General features: G+C 43.2%; 2 protein-coding genes across 5 annotated transcripts; both read right to left on the minus strand.

Annotated features, from left to right (window-relative positions):
• Positions 1–194: 194 nt before the first annotated feature.
• dpm1 (dolichyl-phosphate mannosyltransferase subunit 1, catalytic) lies at positions 195–2,944 on the minus strand. The gene is made up of 9 exons (XM_061272730.1): positions 2,756–2,944; positions 2,446–2,545; positions 2,318–2,351; positions 2,145–2,221; positions 2,028–2,053; positions 1,786–1,881; positions 1,636–1,704; positions 1,357–1,471; positions 195–834 (listed from the first exon to the last, which is right to left on the minus strand). Exons 1-9 carry the CDS (start codon positions 2,884–2,886, stop codon positions 730–732), a joined length of 753 nt encoding a protein of 250 aa, XP_061128714.1. The 5' UTR covers positions 2,887–2,944; the 3' UTR covers positions 195–729.
• Positions 2,945–3,287: 343 nt separating this feature from the next.
• On the minus strand, positions 3,288–20,320 carry LOC133167192 (collagen alpha-1(XX) chain). Of its 4 annotated transcripts, none has more exons than XM_061297823.1 (42): positions 20,092–20,320; positions 18,895–19,012; positions 18,046–18,150; positions 17,109–17,252; positions 16,310–16,477; positions 15,801–15,992; positions 15,032–15,199; positions 14,695–14,814; positions 14,454–14,618; positions 13,922–14,080; positions 13,351–13,523; positions 13,103–13,232; positions 12,723–12,868; positions 12,469–12,598; positions 12,027–12,166; positions 11,729–11,855; positions 11,513–11,652; positions 11,318–11,450; positions 10,357–10,502; positions 10,155–10,284; positions 9,963–10,079; positions 9,722–9,868; positions 9,342–9,398; positions 9,145–9,183; positions 8,907–9,045; positions 8,604–8,746; positions 8,091–8,200; positions 7,792–7,950; positions 7,605–7,682; positions 7,387–7,473; positions 7,252–7,305; positions 6,941–7,036; positions 6,376–6,429; positions 6,229–6,282; positions 6,108–6,161; positions 5,667–5,738; positions 5,547–5,582; positions 5,290–5,356; positions 4,534–4,722; positions 4,369–4,446; positions 4,089–4,250; positions 3,288–3,889 (listed from the first exon to the last, which is right to left on the minus strand). In XM_061297823.1, exons 2-42 carry the CDS (start codon positions 18,947–18,949, stop codon positions 3,861–3,863), a joined length of 4,692 nt encoding a protein of 1,563 aa, XP_061153807.1. In that variant the 5' UTR covers positions 18,950–19,012; positions 20,092–20,320; the 3' UTR covers positions 3,288–3,860. The 4 variants fall into 4 exon arrangements, with proteins under 4 accessions (XP_061153807.1, XP_061153799.1, XP_061153790.1 ...); XM_061297815.1 differs by lacking the exon at positions 20,092–20,320 and adding an exon at positions 20,008–20,080; XM_061297806.1 differs by lacking the exon at positions 20,092–20,320 and adding an exon at positions 19,941–20,048.
• Between the last annotated feature and the right edge of the window lie 199 nt (positions 20,321–20,519).

The following is a 20,519-nucleotide window of genomic DNA, read 5'->3' on the forward strand; positions in this document are numbered from 1 at the left end:
GTCGATGTAATATGAAACTTCCCGAGGGTAGATTTTTCTTTCTTCTTCTGGGCAATTCCCAGCGTCACATATTGTCCACGCTAAATTGTTCACAACAAATGGTTCCCAAATTGTCAATTGTTGTACATGTGAAGCCCTTTGAGACTTGCTTATGATTTAGGGCTATATAAATAAACATGACTTGACCCTTTGGCTCTGTTGTGGGGTTTATTTTTTTAATTTTCTGAAGTTGATGAACAACCTGCACATTGTGCAGTGAAACAGTCAGTTAGTATATTGCAACATGATTGGTTAAAAAGAAATGCAAGGAAACAGTCACCACCTCCCATTTGGGATGCATCACATCCGGCAGAATTAGACTCAAACAAGTTTCTGGTACCCTTGTGTATCTCAAACATTGTGATTGAACATATTTGGTGGGTTATCCAAATTGTTGATGGCGCACCCGTTCTGACATCCAGCATTATTTTTGTCAAATGTTGCCTTGGGGATGATGGGACAGCATACCCACTTTGTGCAAAGTCAATTGAGGAGCACAATGAGAATGTCCAACTCGAAATGGCCTCCAGTATCAAGCGAATCAATTGACTTCTAACTTATGGGCGCTTATAATTTGTTATCAATACATAAAACAAGGTTGAGGAATCTTTTTCATATCACAGGCCAATTTAAATTGTATCACGTTCTCAATATACAGTTCTCTCAGGTCATTTGGCATATATGGATTGATCATGTCGTGACAAAAAGCGTGAGCAGGCCTTTCACAAATGACACAATTTCATTCCCTCCCAGTTTGGATTCGCCGTAGACTCGATCCACGAAAGAGATGGGAACCTAAAAAAGAAGTCAAATGAGTAAACCATTAGTCTCCTCAAATTCAAGACACCCCATGTCAGATAGAGCAAAACAGAATCTGTCTTACTTCTTCATGACTGTTTCATGTTTGAGTATCACCCTCTATTGGTGGAAAGTTGATACTGCAGCCAAGCAACCAAATCAATCAGAACGCTTTTCATTCATCTATTATTTGAACCGTTTTATCCTCACAAGGTTCACGGGTGTGCTAGCCTGACTGAGATCTCAACCTGTGTCCTCAGTACTCAGAAGGAGCGGTATTAACCATTCAGCCATCCATTGCATCTTGTGAGCTGTTGCAATTCTTAGATGGAATAATCAAACCTTATGACCATTTATTTAAAATAAAATCAATAGTGACAGCTCTAGTCAGTTTCAAGTGAATACCAGCAACAAATATTCACCCCACCCTTCTCCAAATTCCATTTAGTGTGACCCTCTCCAGAAAGACCCCAGATAGGGAGCAGTCTTCCCAGGCCTGGTTTGATGCGAATAACTCACCTCTCCAACAGTGTAGTTGAGTTGTCTGGCTCGGACAACCATTTCCATTTGAAAGACGTAACCTTTGGACACGCAGCGCTCAACCAGACTCTCAAGGACTTTCTTCTTATACAATCTGATGTGCACGTAGGGCAAACACATTAGGTCTGTCACATGAGATGATCTAATTTCCTTAAAGAGGGCTGAAAATGGTGTCATATTTATAGAAAATAACATTTTAGATCTCACTTGAGGAACACCCAAAGAAGGCAAAAATCATTTGGTCACACTGAAGCTTACCTAAAGCTTCCCGTGAGGTCAGAAGCTCCGGGCCTCAACAGCACTTGTGTCAGAAAGTTTGCACCCCGACTGAGTGCGAGACAGAAACGAGAAAATGAAATGCCAGCCTGGCCAAGTTTGTGCATGTTCCCATCGGGTCACCTTTGTTACCTGATGAGTTTCCTGCGCAGGTCCCATCCATAGACACCGCCGTTGCCTCGGTATCGTGTACCCGACACCAAATCGTAATCGCCTTCCTTCTGTTTCCTGAACAATGACACAACATGTGATTGTTGTATAAATAAAAACTTTTAACGGCTTATCTAGCATGATAGAAGTGTTTATACAAACACGTTAAAGCTTAACAATATAATTAATCTAACCCCCTCCCAAAAAAAGAAGGAAATACTCACGCAATGAATTCTGGGATGAATTTGGGCTGGAATAATAATACAAAAAGACAAAGAACATTCATATTTTGTTTCCTAATACATCCTAATTGACACAGTGAATGAGTAGGTTGCACTCACATGATGGGAGAGGTCAGCATCCATTATGAAGATGAAATCTCCTGTTGCGTGCTTCATGCCATGGATATAAGCAGTGCCTTTTTATATTGAGGGGGAAGGGAAACAAGTGTCCATTAATACCTGTAACGCACAATTATTGTTTTTTTCTTTTTCTTCAACCATTTTGTACTCACCCAGGCCTAACTTTGATGCTCGTGGCCGAAGAAGCTTTGCAGGAAGAAAACGTATGCATGTTAATAACCCGAGCGTCACATATATGTGCAAAACAGATAATTAATTTAAAATATAAAAAATAACTTACAATTTTGTCTTCGCCATATATTGTTTGGAGCTGTTCGGCCACCTCTAATGTTCCATCGGGGCTTCCGTCGTCAATGACGATAATTTCGTATTTGTAACCACTGAGAGGGAAAAAAAGTAAATAATGCGATACTGCAAAAAGTCAAGCAAAACTCGGGACATTAAAATTCAACGTGCTTGTGCAATTTTCTCAACCTAATGACATTTGATTAAAAAGCGAGGGGTCGATCTAGAATTAGTGACAGCTCATCACTGGGTCGTTTAGCACAAAATCCCTAGCCGAGCAGCTCTGCTAGTTCTCCTGAACTCACCTTTCATCAAAATATTTCACCAAAAGCCACACAATCAAAGGGAGGTTTTCTCTTTCGTTATAGGTGGGTAATAACACCGAATATTTATCCCCATTGTTTTGCTTTGAGTTTGAAGTCTTCCTGGCTGTCATGGCGACGTCCGCGTCGCTCACCTCACCGCTTCTGAAGTTCTCTATGCTGGACGAAGTGCAAAATCACTTCCGGTTTAATAATTCCAAAGTAATTTACAACAATTATAACGAGGCATTTTTATATTTACCATTAAATGCACCAAAAAGGCACAGTTTTCAGAATTTTACTAGCTATATAGACTTATAATTAGTTGCGGTCAAAACTGAGAAAACCGTATCATCAACGTCAATAAATCCTATTATTTGAAAATGTTTGCGCTTCCAACGAAAAGCTGAACCCAGTCGAACGTTTGGCGTGCAATATTTTATCTATAACGATTTTTTTTTTTTACTGTTCAAATATCGCACGCACGCACGCACGCACGCATTCTAAAACCAAGAGCATGAAATGACAATGCAGACAATGATTTAAAGTTTAATATCAGCAAAAAACTTACCCCAAAAAAACACAAATAACACAAATAACTGTATACACTCAATATATTTAACAATATACATATCATACACAAAATTCTCACAGTCATCTGTGCCATGGATCATTATATAAACCTTACACCATGGATTATGCAGTAACATTGTTTTTGAGGCAGTTCAGGTTAGAATGGAAACTCAAACGAAATGTAAGACATATGACTAAACTACAACACAGTGCATAACTAATAAAATAATTAAAAATTGTATCAGTGCGAAATTGGCTTATAAAACAGCACCTAAGGGTTCCAAGCAGAAAGAGCTTGGTGAAGCGGTTGCTGAAGACTCGAATCCTTATCAAAACAATAACACTCGTGCTTGCTGGTTCCTTAGACCAGTGTGACATCACAGGCAAGTGCTCCTCTTCCTTCTTCTTTTTGGCTTTCTCCGATGACTGATGCTCAGGAGCGCAATACTGGCATGCGCTGAACTCCAGAAGCATGGTCAATGTAAACAGGTGTACTGTTGTGACGTCATCACCACTTGATATTTCAAACTTTCTCTCAAGGCTGGTAGCCGAAATAATTGTCTTCTGGAAAGGAACACACACAGACGTAGACACAATGTCACCATGACTCACAAGTGAAATTTGATGTAAACTACATAGACATAAAGGGGAAAAAAAGTAGTAATAAATGTAAGCCATCTCAGCCTTGCTTCGAAAGAGGACAACTGGTATAGAAGACAGATATGGAGGTTGCAACTGCTGTTGGTGGAGTAGAAATGCTAACCCGTTTGCTGAGAAAATCTGTCGCAGCCTCCACTGCTGTCACACGCTCCGGAAGGTCCGATCTCGCCCGGCTGGCCAGGAGCGCCGGGAATCCCCGAAGGTCCCGACTTTCCATTTTCTCCTTTGGGCCCTGGCGTGCCAATCTTGGACTCACCGATGGGACCTGTGGATGGAACAAACTTTTTGCTTTTGGATCATAGCTTGTAATATGTATACTGTATTTAAAGTTCAAACTATTATTATTGGCAATTTGACACCTTTTCAATAATTGTAAGATGTACCTGCATGGCCTCTGACCCCCGGGGGTCCTTGAACATTAGTCCCGGCATCACCTTTTTCTCCTGGCAACCCTGATCTTCCTGTAGAGGAGACAATTGATCAGGCAAATACATACATATACTCTGAATAACTCAAGAATAAGAAGTTAATATCTTTGTGAGAATGACCTTGTTCTCCAGGATACCCAGGCTTGCCAGGTCTCCCTTGGGGTCCAATATTCCCCTGGTTGCCCCTGGGGCCTGGTGGACCCCTGGCACCCGGTACCCCTGGCTCCCCTGGAGGCCCCTCGGGCTCCTCTGCGGGAACCGGCTTCCGACTCATGTCATCGATGAACAAATCCAACTTCCTCACCTCCTCTGACAAATATACACCAATTCAAATCAGCAAGCCATGCTCGTGTTGGATGTGAGAAAAAACAATAATGCAATTGTCCCCCTAACCATTACCAGGTGCCCCTTATAACATGTCAGTGACAGGCTTTTTATCAAAACACTCCCAAAATCAAAAATGAAACCTTACTTTACAAATTTCTTGAAAGTCTTGCTGAAAGTAAATTGCTTTGAGAGTGGTCCGGCCTCATGAGAATGATTCATTGCTAGTTGCAGGGCCAAGGAGTAAAGCTTTCATTACCATAACAACTGGAGTGAAGCTATGTAGTTGCGGCAAGGTAAGCGGCTCGCGCTTGCGGAAGCCCAGAGTGTAAAGAAAAAAGTGCGTGCCCATAAAAGGAATTCTATTTTCCCTCACGGAGGAGGCACTTCATCACCAAGCCAGTAATTCACACTTGTGTGTGGATCTGTGCATGTGTACTCAACACAAATAACCCACAGGGTAATTTGAACACGGTTTTGTGCAAATTCAGAGCCTTTTTTTTTTCTTTTTGAAAAATGGTGGGATTTGATAATTCAACTTGAGTTTCATACTGTGAACAAGTTGTTCACACGCCTCTGTGACGAGCTGGAAGATCATGGCCATGGACTGAGGTTCGCCCTGTAAAACATGTTAAAAACAGTATTACATGACTTTTACTTACAAACGTACCTGTCTCTGAACTTTATAAAAGGCAACAAATGTTTCCTGTTTCCAATTATTCGAGACACTCTCTCTGTTTTAGGGGCTCACTGTATTACACTAGCAAATATTTCTTAATTAAAATCATCAGAGGGCTATTGAAACTTACCTTCTCTCCTTGTTCCCCTTTACTCCCTGGAAGACCCTGTAAGCCCCCCCCCCCCAAAGTATATGAATGAATATAAATGAACCCAATGACGGCTTTTGCCATATGTTCCATTGTTCCTACCGTAGCGCCGTTAGGTCCAGTGTAGCCTCTCTCTCCACTGGGTCCCGGGTGTCCTGGCATGCCCTGGAAACCCTGTACAATAATGCAACATTACTACAATGAAAAACATTGGACATAAAAAAATCTCATAATATAAAGAAAGGCATTAAGGATGCAAGGAAAAATAAGTCAGAAATCTATCAAGGTTGCAAAAGCCTATCCCAACTAACTAGGGGCAAAAGGGCAACTACACTCTGGATAGTTTCAGAGTTGGATTTTGCTCTATTTGAGGTGAAACCAACACTCACCTATAGTTTAAAAAAAAAAAAGCCACAAAGGTAAGAGAAGATGAATCAGAAAACACTGATAAAGATTGTTGACCCTAGTTCTATGCCAAGGTGCACACATAGGCACACATTATGTATCCACACATCCTCGTAACAAAATAAAACTCCATCTTACCCTTGATCCAGTAGGGCCAGGGGGGCCCATGTTGCCTTCAGAACCTCGGATGCCCTGTTAGACAGCAAGATGAGGACATGCAGGAACCCAATATTTACTATTTTTTGTACGGTCATCTCACCATGGGGCCTGGAGGGCCTATTTCCCCTTTGGGGCCTTGAGGGCCTGGTACACCCTACAGAAAAGAAATCACAGAGACCAAGCCATGAGTGGATGGCTTGGTGCTTCTTGACACTAACATCTACAGAAGACAGCTGTGCAATGTCACCTGTAGTCCAACTCTTCCAAGATTTCCTTTTTCTCCTCTTTTTCCAGGTGGACCCTAAGAGGAGGAATATGGTCGATGGTTTTCTTTCAGCCAAACGCGTAATCATATTTCTTCTATAAAAACAAAAGACGCCTTTCTCACATGTAAAAACGTCATGTTTGACTTAGTTGTATTTGAAATATATTAAGAGGGAGTGCAACAGAAATGGGAACCAATTTTAACACTAATAATACTACCTTTAATCAAGAACATCTAAATACTTAAACATTGTGTCTTAATGGAGATACGAGAGGACGGAGAAGGTTGTGATTCACACAAAATAATGTTCTGTCACCCATTCTATGTCCTTTACGTCCTGCCTACACCTACTTAACAACATTTACTGTTTCACGAAAAAGGAACATTATATTGGCTTTTAAAACTCCGGCCAAATATTATTATTATTTTGAAAATAATGCATGATATAATCCTCTGGCCAATTCATTAGTTACGCTCTTGTTTGTCTTTTCAGACCACTGTACCAGGTAACTATGGTATAGTACCTATGGCAAGAAAGGTTACTCACTACTTTGCCTTGCACAGCTATTCCTTCAGGCCCTCTGCTGCCCACTGCTCCAAGACTTCCCTCGAGTCCAGGTTTTCCAGGAGGACCCATCTCACCCTGCAACACATTTTTTGTTTCAAGGAATGATTCAGAGATCACATTATGCATATAAATTCTTATGTCTCTGTAAATAGTCGTATTTCATTGGTATATGTAGCTACCAATATGAATTTGTGGGACATAAATCCCGGAATTATTTGAGGAATTTATAGGCGGGGTTATTCTGGGATGTTTCCATTTGTTTTCAATGAAAAATGCCTCACTACATTTACCTTGTGTCCTTGTTCACCCTTAGCACCTTTATCACCACGAGGACCAGGCTTGCCCTGGGAGCAAAAAAATAATAATACAATGACTTGGCTACCTCGTATTCTCTGCTTTTAATTGAATTTTTGGCAAGGACATACCAAAGGACCAGAGGAACCGGGAGCTCCTGGGATGTCGGAGGAGCAGGTACATGAGAAGGGCTGAGGAGGACAACTATCCTCGTCTCTCTGTGGCAAAGAGATAACAGTAAGTCAACCAAACTTCGATGGTTGATTGAACTGGACTGCTTGGGGGTTTCAAGTACAGTCCACCTCAGCAACGAGTGTTATGTTGATGCAAACACAGAAAGATGACTGACCACTCCGGGCAGGTCACAGCAGGTGTCCTCCGTAGCCCACGTCGTATTACACACTATCTCAAATGACTGCAGTTGGAACTGGTGACAAGGAACACAGAATAAATGTTGAACATGTGACAGATGTCTTTATTCATTCGAGGGAGTGGATTTGATTCGTTTGTTGTGCCTGGATTGAAAGTCAAAGTACCGCAGCGGAGCCACTTTGGGGTCCTCTGGTCCTCGTCAACTTCCCCAGCATCTCGAAGCCGTCCGTAGGCAGACTGCCGAGAGGGCGGGCGGGCCTTTCACCCACGTGCTGGCAATCCACAGACAGGGACACGCCCACTTGGCTGACAGACAGGTGCACCTGCCGATCACAGACGAAGAAATCCAATACATTTCTCAAAATTTAAATCAACTCAACATTGTGTTACAATGAACGACCTTTCACCCACTTATTTTGAGAAACTGCAGTGACCAAATACAAACGCAGTCGTATTTGCTCACCTTATGAAAACTACCGTAGAACAGCCTGTGGACCTGCGGCTGGTCAAAGGTCAACTCTTGCACTTCACCTCTGTAATCCAGACTTAAGTACACAAGCTGCTTGCTCAAAGCTAGTTTGAAAGGGCAAAAAGACATGATATCAGGGCGTAGTTGGACTATCGATATTTCATAAATTCAATACATAATCGTTCAAATTTGGTATGTGTGCATTCAAAAAAACCTCAGTTATTTGTCATTCCAATTCTGTAATGACCTTCCATCCACGTTCAAAGGCACAACAATGTCTCAGGATGCTACTCCTCTGAAAACTATTGAACCTAAATAATTGTCATTGCTAATAATTGTATGTGTCCTATTTCGTCAAAGAGACATTAACATTCTCATTAAATTAACAAAGCCAGTGGTCACTCAAGACATTTTGCCGAGTAACGCCGACAACAGAGTTCCTCGAGGAATCTTGTGCGATAGACGATCGAATGACCACAAATGGGAGCGTGAAGATGAAGAACTCACGGTCCAGCACCACACCCATCTTGGGCTGGTAGTCATTATCTGTGAGCTGCCAGAGGGTAAAGGGCTCTTTGGGCGTTTCCTGTAGCAGGCGGAAGGCGATACTGATGGTGTGCTCGGGAGAGAAGCCTACGGGGTGGATGAACCTAGAGGGAAAGAGCCACTGAATGAAAAGGAAGCGTCAAAACTATCAAAGTCACATGAAGCTACTTCTTAGCTAACAGAGAATTTCAACCAAATGGTTACCCTGGAGGCTCTACTACATTAGTGACAGCAGATGTACAGAAGAGGAAGATGGTGGCTCACTTGGTGCTTTGTGTCAGCTGGATGTCTCTGTACAAAGTGTAGGCGGGAAGTGTGTTGAAGACAAAAGGCTCTGCGGCGACTCCATCCACAGACGAGTGGGCTTTTGGAGTGAGGCCAAATGCTTCCATCATGTCAAAGCCTGGACATGCACATGTCGTATAGCAAAGTGTGGGACTTTGTGAGAATGCTGGCATTCTTTTTCAAGGAGTGGTTTGTCACTATGGGAGTGATGTCTTACCTTTAACGATGCTGTTTCTGATGGTGACTTCGGGACAAACTATGACAAAGGAGGGCGATTTACTTTCCTTCACAGTATTAATGCATATCTTAATATATTTGCAGCCATTGATCAATGTACACTTATTTTATGGACATGAAACGTAGATGAAACCATCAATAATTATTCATGTAAACAAGTTGACAGAATATGCTCACCTTCATTATGAACTGGGTATAGCCGAGGATTGACAGGACTTTTGGCTGGGGCCTGAGCTGTGAAAAAAAATGCAGTAATGTTCAATCATCAAGTACGACTATTCAACACATCTTTCTTCCTTATAATGCCATGATACACTGGAAACTCAAAAGGGTACATACTACCGAAAGCCATGCATTACTAAACATGAGAACGTTTGAGGATATTGTGTGAGACAATCTCACTTATAACTTATGGCACTCCAGTAAAACCTGAAAGACTTCCATGTTTTCAACTCAAATGTATGCCTCTGATACTACAGGTTCTTATGATAAGGCCAAAAAAGGTGTGTCAGTATCATGAAGCTCTACACTGGGTGTTAAGTGCGATCACCTCAGACCTGTTGGATGCAGAATGGAGACGGCAGCACCCTCTACTGGTCCCAGAATTGAGTGCACACTGATGCGGTACAGCGTCTCCGCTTGTAGTCCGGCGAAACACTGAGCGCTGGTGAAGGCGTCCACTCTTTCCTCCATAGACACTTTGTCTGTACTCGGGAGGCATGTCAGAAAATTGGGTTCACTACACTTATGAAGACTTTGAAGCAAAATAGCAAACTAAACAATTCCATCTAAAATCACCTTTGACGGATTGAATAACAATCCGATATCCGTCCACAATTGAAAGCGGTCTCCAAGAAACACAGATACTGGAGTGGTCTGAGCGCACAACGCTCACACTGCTTACTCGTAGACTGGCTGCAGCAAAGGAGTGTCATTTTGACTTGATGTACAAATATCCGGCCTATAAAAACGATTGTGTGTTTGACCTACTGGTTTTGCCCTGAGCCGAACCACCGCCTCCTTCTTTGTTGTGGTATTCAGCAGTGACCAGGATGCTGTATCGTGTGTCTGGCTCTAACGAGTCCAGCACCACGCGCTTTTCACCACCCGGGACCAACACCTGAACACAACAACGTGCCTCTCAGGTCCACTGTGCAATTAAAGAAAGCGCTGATGCCAAGGTGGCGCTTACAGAGCTGTCCTGGTTCTCAGCTCCCGTCAGTGCACTGTAAGAGACGCGATACTGCAAGACATGAGCATTGGGGGGAACCCAGCTGACCAGCATGCTGACCGGCGTCTCCTCGGAGACGGACACGCTGGACGGACCCCCACCAGCCACTTTGGGGGAGAGACAACAAGCAAAGAAGCAATGATATTGAAAGAGACAGCAGGTTCCCTTTCATTGCCAGTTATTTAAATAAAAAAAGAAAAAAGGAAAGAACCTCTTGAGCCAATTTAGAGCATTTTGACTCATCTTTCCAGGCTCACAGAATATTCTTTTGTAAGACTATGTCAAGACAGATGTGACCAAATGAAGCTTAAACTTTCTTCATTCATCACTGAAAGAGTGTTTACAATGAATCACCAATACTTCAACATTTACATAATTTAAACCATCTTTTGTTGCTCTTGTGATGCTCTTTGTAGTAGATTTAACGCGATAAATAATTTGATCAATCGCAAGTTGCTTATAACAGTCGCATTTCCGCCCTTTGCTTGCCATAGCCATTTTTTCACAACCTAATAATCAAGCGTTAGCCAAGAGTTTTCTGAGTCGATTCCGTTTAAAAAACATAGCTGAAGGCAACTGGCCACTCTTCGTAAGGATTCCCATTGACGGCATTTCACATGAGCGACACTCTGTGTTAAAAGACCAATGAGATGCCGCAAACAAGGCGGAAATTTGACATGCGGTAGAAAACGCACCTACCCTGCAGATAGGGTAATTTCGGTTTCTTTGTGTGTCTTGACATGTGGAGAGATTGACAATAAAGCTGACTTTGACTTTGAAAATATCCGACCTTCAGAGAAGAAGCGTCTGTGAGTGACCTGCTCTGGACTTTTGCGCTAGTACAGGCTAACTAACTAACAGGCTAGAGATGAAGGGAAATGTGTTTGGTGTGTAACATGTGTAGCGACTATGAGTGACTCACGTGTGCTATAGCGTATAGCCACAGCTTCACTTTGAGCTCCATCTCCATACAGTGCAGACAGAGAGATCTGGTATTCTTTGTCATCCTCCACCCCTTCCAGGATGACCCCTTCACTCTCTCCACTCACCTTCAGCTTTACGACAAACACATAACTTGCTTTACAGTAGTCCGATCAATCTGTACAGAACGCCCTACCTGTCTCAAGTCGCCTCCACCTAGGGAGATCCACTTGATGAGGTAAGATATCACATCATCAGCAGCAGCCTCCCAACGTACGGTGATGTCACTACCGGAAAAATTGGTCACCCTCAAGTCTGAAGGAGCGGGTACTTTCACTGTGAAGGAGAAACATGGAAGTTAATTTCTATATGGATTGACTTTCACGGTAGGGGAGAGGTCTAAGTGTCTTACATGTGGTGATGTTACTTGTGAGGGCTGCAGACAGGCCTTGTGGGTAGCGAGACTGGACCGATACCAGATAACTGGACAGAGAGGAAAGGCTCTGTACCAGCACAGAGCTCTGCCCGGTAACCTCCACCTGGGAAAATGAAATCGTAACTACGGTGCAAAATTGGCTTGTTATCAGATATCTGCCAGTGCAGCATAAAGACACAAATCGGGAAACTCCATCTATGCAAACTAGGTGTCACTGTTTATTAAAACTACAGCAAAAAGATAAATAAAAGAATAATAATTGTAAAGATGTTACCTGCTTGACTTCACTGCCATGGTTAGTGCTGTAAGTGATTCTATGGCCGGGGACATCCTCAGCTCCAGGCACCCAGCTTACTCTCAGCATACTGTGGGTCACCACAGGAAAGCTCACACTCGCGGGCGGCGGGAGAGGAACTAAACAGGACAGGATGGAGAGAGAGAAGATGATGCAAACAAAAATGATGCTTTTGGTTTCGCTAGTTCCACCAAACCTCCTCGCAATTAGCCAACATACCTGTATTCACTTTCAATGCACTCGAGTTTTGTTGAAGAGATTTTACAGTCAGAAGAGTGAAAGCATGAAAGAGCACAGAGCAGAAGATTTTGTAAGGCAGAGCGAAAATAGAAAAAGTAGTGGACAATGTGACAAAAAGATGACAGGGTAATACTGTAGAAGGAGTTAAAAAAAATAAAAGGGGTATGGGAAGCAGCCTTACATGTGGTAGCAACAGCCGTGACTGGATCGCTGGAATCTTCATCGTAGAGCGCATAAAGAGTGACTGAGTAGTCCGTTGCAGGATGCAACGTGGCCAGCTCCAACATTGTCCGTTCCGCACCAAACTTCTCCTACAGTCAAATTGAAACATTACTACAATTATAAAAGACACAAAGAATTCATCCCCAGTGGTGTCAGTATTGTAGCCATTTACCTTGTAATGACATTTCAAAAACAGTGAGGTCCGGTTCTCACCTCCTTGGCATCATCAGGCTCTCCGTGGTTGAGCGCCGAATAGAGAATCAGGTACTCGGTGGCCCCCGGCGCTGCACCCCAGCTCACTCGCAGCGTGCTGTACGAGGAAGGCGTCACCTCCAGGTTGCTTGGCATAGAGAGTGGTACTAAGAGAGATAGAGAGGATTGAAGGTGAGGACAGCAGGAGTAAAGGCGAATTTAGAAATATACTCATTTGGACCTGGCGTTGTGTGCCTGGCCTTGTTTGGAAAGCAAAATCTATTTTACTCTTTAAAATCATTTCAGAGAACTTGGATGGAGGTTAACACAGTAACGAATCATACATTGATGGAAGTTAACTGTGTGTGGAGGCTTATTAAGGAGGGGGCGAAAAGTCTCACCTGTGGTGACAGTTCCCCTGAGTGCCAGGCCAACGCTTTGTTCATACACAGGAAAAATGGATACATGATACAGTGTCTGTGAAGAGAGGCCTTGAAGCAGCACAGATGACTGTGAGCCAGCCAACACCACCTTGGAGTCAGAGAGAAAAGTTACACTCTGTCAGAGACGCAATCGTAAAAATTGTTGCAGCACTGTAGACATTGGCATAAAGACAGAAGGAGCTCTCATCAAATGAAAGGTTTCTGACCTCCTGAGGATTTTGACCCTCAGCACTATGGTAGACCACCCTGAATTGCTGGACGGGCTTTGCAGGGTTGGTCCAGTGGAGCATCACTTCTCTGGAGCCCAGGTTGGAGAAGCGGAGGTCAGTCGGACTCGGGTAAGAGAGGGTCGGGTCTGATGTAGGTTCCGGTTCACTTTCTAGAAAAAGGGATGTGATGGCGCGTGTTGAAAAGGTCAAATCAAAGAGACTGTAATTTGCATTTACAATCTGCAACATCCAACATTGAGGGCTGTGTTTTTGCAGCGAGTGTATTCACGATAGTGCTTAAATACGAGCATGTACGTTCGGACGTAAAAACGGGCAAATCTTGATTTTTGTTCAGGTGCGAGCCACTTCTAGTATTTTCTATTACATGCACAAACAAGACTGGAGTTGTAAATCAATAGCGGCAAGGTCCTCAAGGGGGCAGAGGGAGACAGACTACAAAATTGCTAAAACCCGATCTAGCCACGCCCCTTGTTCTGCGTCTAGTGCCAGACTTGCGTTCAAAACGAAAACAGGGTCCATTGTGTCGGTGTTGTGAGTGCTACATTACTTTTTATGATTCCGCGATCTTCTATTCTCCCGCACAGGATATGAACCAATCGGGCCACCAGTTTGCTGAGCAGATGGAAGTCGTTGACGTTGAAGACATTTGAATCCACCGGTTCTGAAGCCACTTGCCTCAATTCGGCTTCATCGGCATTCTTAACCCCTAAAGGCAAATGCAAACTCAAGTATATTTTTGGGCCCAAATCTGGAATAAGTTTGTGCAGCATCGTTTTTGTATGATACCAACTCATGGTTGAAACAGAAAGTTTCCCAATTATTGCATGAAAGCCAGTCGATCAGACAACACGGAAAGGTGGGATGTGAAAAGAAACACAAGCCACAGTAGAGTGAAAGAACCCATCAAATGTGTTGCTTTGATGACATGTTATACCTTGCTTTCAATTACAAGCCAAGCAAACTCCACAACCTGTTTCCCACAAAAATGTCAGCAATTCATGTAACGACTCCATCAAGCATACACAATATATCTTTCGCATCAATTCATAGCACGCCAGCGTCTCTCATTAAAATCTCACCTACAGCGATGATCTCCACTCCCGCATTCTTGAGTCGGTTTGCCGCCGCAATAGCGTCATCCTGCGATTTACCATCTGTCAAGAGCACAAGGAAGAAAGGTGTGTCCGACCTCGCGCCCGCTTCCACCCTCATGTTCTCCTCCATGACGTGGAGCAGCGCTTGACCTAGAGACGAACGCGCCAATAAACACTTTCTGAAGAAATAATTAACAATATAAAAAGAATTCAAGCCAGATACTACCTGTGAAAGTGTTTCCTCCTTTATATCTGAAATTCCTTACTGCTTCAACCAGTTGTTCTTTGGTGGTGAAATTGTTCAGCTGCCACTCTGTTCGTGGGTCTCCACTGTACTGGCTGAGGCCTGGATGAGGAACACTTCATGTTGACAGAACTAACTTTTTCCCACATCATCCAAACAAACAGACAAACCGAGATTGAATCTGAAACTGACGCTCGTCAAATGAAGCAAATTTTACACGTTTCAAACTGGCGAGCGATTAAATACACGCTGATAGGTGATGAAAGCAAAACGTGTGTCGTTACAACATTGCACTAAACTCATAGAAATCAAACCTCACCAATCTGAATGTGGTTGGGCCCGATGCGGAAGGGTGTCATCAGTCCCTCCAAGAAGTCCCTGACCCGCCTGAAGTTGGTGCGTCCAATACTCCACGAGCCGTCCACCAAAAACACAATGTCTGCTGCAGCATCGGTGCCGCACTCGAAAGGTTTCCTCGGAAACGGACCTTGAAAAAAGACAACAGGTTCCTATTTTTCTGCTGCATTATAGTTTTAGACTTAATAGAAAATGCCAAATGCACGTAGCATGTGTCGGCATGACGTGTACTTAAACATCCGTGTAAATGCACGTTTCCTTGAAAAGTGACGACAGGTGCCCTGCGGCCCAACAACGTGGCTTTTCATTATCTTTTCCTGTTGTGTAAACACTGTCATCCCATTCTGTTTTCAAGCCCCTTTATTTTAAGAGCCATTATATCATGTCAGCCTTCTTTAAATCAATCTTAAGGACGTGACACTGCCTTCTTCTTCTCTTCGCCCACAAGAACGAGACGAGATTTTTCGCAAATTTTCTAAGGTAAAATAATACCTGATATACATTTTCTGGTTTTAAAAATGTTTTAGGTTTTATTAACTGCAAGAAAATGAATGATCAAATGCAAATGTGAACATAAGAGGGAGAGTAACTTTTTCTAATCCTGCGAGATCTGATACTATCTGTTCGACAACAATGTTTGGCAAATGAGGAATCTTGCTTTGAATGTTAACCAAACTGGTAATCAAATTTGGGCCAAGCTTAGGTGTGGCTGTAGGAGGACCAGAGGTTACCTGTAACCGTTTGGGTTGGAAGTGGTGTCTTGTGTGCTTTCTCCTCTTTGCCCACTGCGGTTCCCTGCTCATCCTTGATTTCCACCCTGGAGCGCTCCCGCTCTTTTTCTTTCCTCCTCCTCCTTTTGTCTTTGCTGGACTTGTCCTGCGGCTCATCCATGGGTGCAAGAGAGGGTTCTACAGTGGGTGGCTCTGGCAGAGAGAAGGAAGGGAATGGTAACTGCGGTAAGATGGTCATTCACCACAAAATATTGTGGGTAAAAAAAAAAAAAAGTGGTTTGCGCTAGAGCCCCCTCAGAAAGAAGCTAACTGGTCAACTTAAGTTTGGGAAATATGTATTTGTGCACATTTCAGTGCAGGGTATGAAGTTTACTGTACAGAGATCACAGGCTACCGAAAAGACCAGTGAAACTTCTCTGTTGAATCTTATCTGCATTCAGTTGAACCCCCATCATGAAATTCAAGGAATGGTGTGCGTTGTGTTCTTCGTATATACCAAAATAATTTACCTGCATTGATGGTGGAAACAGTTGTGGTTAGGGGGTCTGGATACAGAACAGTAGACAGAGTCAGCAGAGACTCCGTTCCATCATCCAGGTCTCCTGATCCAGAGCCACCAGGCAACAGCTTCCTCTTATGGCCATTACGGACCATCTCCTCCTCCCGGAGACTGTCCACTAGTTGAGACAATAGCCCTTTTTACACGTCGGTTCCTTAAGGCTGGGAATGTAACTCCATTTTGTGAGTTATTACAGTGTCTGAATAAAGACACTTTTAAATTGAGCTAATAAAAACTGCGCCTTCAGTGGCTCACTGTGGTTTGCTCTGTCAAAAAGTTGAGGGTGAAACATTCAAACGGGAATCCGTTGGCAGGCCTTGAGATAATTACAAAGCAAAGGAGGGAGTCAAAAGGTAGGGAGCAAAGAAGCTCCCAGACTTCCACCATTCATTCCAGCACGACAGCTACTGTTACGAATTTTCATGCTGAGGTGATGAGGCCTGCCTGGGCATGTGCGACTCGACACAGTAACCTACAACTAGTGGCGTGGTTCTCGAGCTGACATGCCATCCGCATTGCTGGGTACAACATGAGCGATGTCATCAAAATGTGTAAATACGATGTAATGAGCTGTAATGTATTGCTTACGGAGTAGTGGTCGTTACAGTAATCGCTGCTAACATTTTGAAGACTTTTTTGCTATGAATATAAAACAAGCAAATGAAAGACTGATTCGTTGACCTATTTGGAGCTTTTACCAGTCACTCAACCCTTGCAATATCTGCCAACCACCTTGGCGCATCTCTTACAGGTGAATCGACGCTTTGCCAGAAGTTTCTCCATGGTCCCATTAAGTACGAGAACTTGGAGGGCATACTCCTGACTTGAGTCCAATCCTGCCACAGTTGCTCGCCCTCTTGTGGTGGTCAACATGAGCTCCGGCTGTGGCACGTCTAGGGTAAAAAAAAACACACTATAATTTATATGATAAAAAGCAGAATTTGTCTCCACAGTAGGTCCAATAAAAGCATTGTCAAATTTGTTAGGTTTTAAATTGCTGCTTTTTTTTTTACTGGTGACACTCGGCAAGATGTGCAAATTGCCAGTGATGATTTTATCTTTAGAATAATTAATGTGATTTGAAAAAGAGGATGAAAAAAATGGTACTAGAAATATCTCCTTTGGTCAGGCAGCAAGTTGTCACAGGTTTTTTGGTTCTGGCTGCAGGGATCAACTTGCATTCCTAAGGTTAAATCAGGATAATCTGGTTGATGGCCAAAAGGAAGCGTGCCAAAGTCATAAACAGGGGAATATGTATAAGTCCAATGCCTTTTAGATTGTCCAATGGGGGCGAGGGGGAGTTCTATCAGCCATTGTGAATGACACCACATAGGGCATTGCCTAAGTAATATTGCAACTTGACAAACATCACATAATTAACTCGGGATCCATGTTCTACTTTTCTATGGTAATCTGTAGCTGAACCATTTTGGAAAAAAAATATATATTGTGATTTCTCCCAATATTACATCCCCTCCCCCCTACCTCCACCAGTGCTTGTGACTGACACTAGCTCCATCTGGCTTACATGAAAAGCAATATTAAAATGTTCTTTACTTTGAAGTTGGTATCGTGTCCAAACATCAAGTGTGACAAACTCAAGTGTTACTTGTTAAGGCATATCTTACGTTTTCTCCGCGTTGGACATTTCCCTACATAACATTGCCCATTGCAAATGAGGCTCACCTGAGATGGGTCTTACTCGGACCTTGTAGCCTTGAACGGGACTCTCACTCTCTTTCCATTTCATCTGCAATCTGTCTTCGGACAGGACCGTCAGCTTAAGACGACCTTGGCAAAGATATGAGGAAGACCACAACAAGATATTAGTCGAGCACTTTGCCCAGAGTTTAACATGTGTGGTGACAGAAATAAACCAGCGGAACTTTCAGGAACTTTCTCCACGTCTCCTGTTGTTTCCATGTCACTTCCTTCCCCAAAATGATCTTTTGTTGCTTCATTTGCATGATTTCCACCAGGGGGTTTCCCAACAAGCAGCATCTTTCATATTTCTGCCTTCCCACCCTCCGTCCAACCCCCGCTGCAGCTGCCGCGTTCTCCGTCAAAGCACGTCCTGTCCTCCCATCCCGCCAAGAGACAGGAAGGGATGCTAAGGCGGGCCATGAGGGTCAGAGGTTATGTCAGGGTACCGTCACAGAGTTACAGTGTGTCACTGTTTTGGACGTAACGTGGTTGAGTTATAGATAGAGCATGAGGGGAAAGGGTGGTGGAGACAAAGAAGAGGGAGAAGATTGAACATGAACGGAACGGTGTTCTTAGTGCTTCTATGGATACCATGACCCACCAGCGCTGAAAACATCCCTTTTGCTTGCCTGTGTGGTTTGGGTCAAGGATCTCTGAAGGGTTCAAATTGGGTCTCAAGTGTGTAGCTAGATGAGCGCTCGCTCACACAGCTCAGCAAACAACAATAGCCTTTCAAAAGAGGCAGGCAATACTTTGCAAGCGCCAAAAAACAAAAATATGAATCGTAGTTGTTTATAAATTTAGCATGACACGGTGATGCCGATGGTCTACCTTGGCCATGGACTTTTGATGACAGTATCAGGATGACAAACAACAAATGCAACATGATCCTGTGAAATGACGACGATGATGTTGAGAAGATTGTCTGGTTGGTGAAGGGACGCAAGACCTAAAAACACACAAAGCAATTGTAACATAACACTCATCCTCTTTCCCGTGGGAAAGGTTTTATGACCGAGTCTGATGCTAGTGCTCCATTAGACTCTCGGACTTCATAAAGGTAATTCCAAACACACACAGGTCTGTAATATTAAGACTCACACTACTCTTTAAAAGAGCTCATAAAAGTAACAAGATTGTCTGTGAGGGTGCTTATTTTCGAAGTGTAATGTAAATGCTAAGTCGAGGTTGGGATAGGCTCTGGCTCACTTGCGTTCCCCATATGTTTAATGGATAGATGGATAGCCATAACAGTAAACAGCTGATTTTTCGCCTGATAATCCACAGCGGGATAAAGCAGATCTGACGCTCTTCATCTTCTCATGCCTCACATGTGTCTGTGCTTGCCTGACTGTTGCTGTGAACTACACTCGCTGTGTGTACCTGTCTGACTAAGTGTCTGGCGACCTGTCAGACACACAAAAAGTAGCATCGTTATGTAATGCTCCATTTTGAACCCCTTTTTATGGTTTCTGGAAGTGTAAAGCAATAATAATGACATTAACTGTAGCTTGGTTCTCAAATGATGCCCTCAAATGAGGTTAAGTACTACAGAAGAGTAAAGGAACCCACGATCTGTTCGAAAAACAGCTTATCACTGGGCGGGACATTGTGATTTTCTAGGAAAGATGTAGAAGTGGTTATTTGCAAATGTGAACACTGTCAGAGAGTTAAAATATATCAGCATAATAATACTTCCCAATTATTCTAATACATCGTGACGACAATTAGCATATTTAGGAAAATAAAAACCACTCATTTGTAAAAATAACACACTCTCTCTATATATATATTATATATATATTCAGCATATTAGTTGTAAAATTCTTCACACAAAGATAGCGTTTTAATTTCGGCTAGCAAAGATTCGAACGCACCTGCTTCGTAATGAAGAAGGATAAAAACAACAACATCAGAAATAGTTGAGAAGATAAACTTTCTCACCATTACGAGTCAAAAAAGAACCCTAAACAACAACCAAGGGGTTTTGCCGTGTGGAGAGGCGGGAGGAGCAAGGTGAGCACTTACCTGCCTGATGACAGTGCTGCCTCGGGTCAAGGCTAATCAGTCGTCCACATTTTACAGTATATTGTGTCCAAATGTCTGATGTTAATGACAACGAACTACAAAGTCTTGCAAGCACTGTAATTATGCACCTAATTCTCCGGTACCGGCTTGTGCGTGTGTGCGTGTGGAGTAACGTAACGTGATTCCAAAACTTAGCCAGGCACCGTGGCCTCTCCTTCATGGGCGTGGCATCATAGACATCACAGGGACTTAAGATACCGCTTTGAGGGGTTTATCTATGTTGCACCGATACACCGGCGCGTCCGCCATATTGGATGTGCCAGTAAAAACCCACATCTTAATGCAATTCCGTGGATTGAAATTCATAAAGCAACAACATAAGCACGTGATCAAACACCTATTTGTAGTTGGGCACCAAAATCTTGTCT

Source organism: Syngnathus typhle, linkage group LG2 (genome assembly GCF_033458585.1).
Source record: "Syngnathus typhle isolate RoL2023-S1 ecotype Sweden linkage group LG2, RoL_Styp_1.0, whole genome shotgun sequence".
NCBI lineage: Eukaryota > Metazoa > Chordata > Actinopteri > Syngnathiformes > Syngnathidae > Syngnathus > Syngnathus typhle.

Bases quoted from the DNA above. Each gene is read 5' to 3' on its own strand.
- dpm1 (XM_061272730.1), bottom strand. From the start codon at position 2,886: ATGACAGCCAGGAAGACTTCAAACTCAAAGCAAAACAATGGGGATAAA. The intron at 1,882-2,027 runs GTGAGTATTTCC...GTCATTGTTCAG, and splicing joins TTCATCCCAGAATTCATTGC to GAAACAGAAGGAAGGCGATT. The intron at 1,705-1,785 runs GTAACAAAGGTG...TCTCGCACTCAG, and splicing joins CTGCGCAGGAAACTCATCAG to TCGGGGTGCAAACTTTCTGA.
- LOC133167192 (XM_061297806.1), bottom strand. From the start codon at position 19,976: ATGTTGTTGTTTTTATCCTTCTTCATTACGAAGCAG. The intron at 10,285-10,356 runs GTAAGCGCCACC...TGTTGTGTTCAG, and splicing joins CTGAGAACCAGGACAGCTCT to GTGTTGGTCCCGGGTGGTGA. The intron at 8,747-8,906 runs GTGAGCCACCAT...CTTTCCCTCTAG, and splicing joins CAGCTGACACAAAGCACCAA to GTTCATCCACCCCGTAGGCT.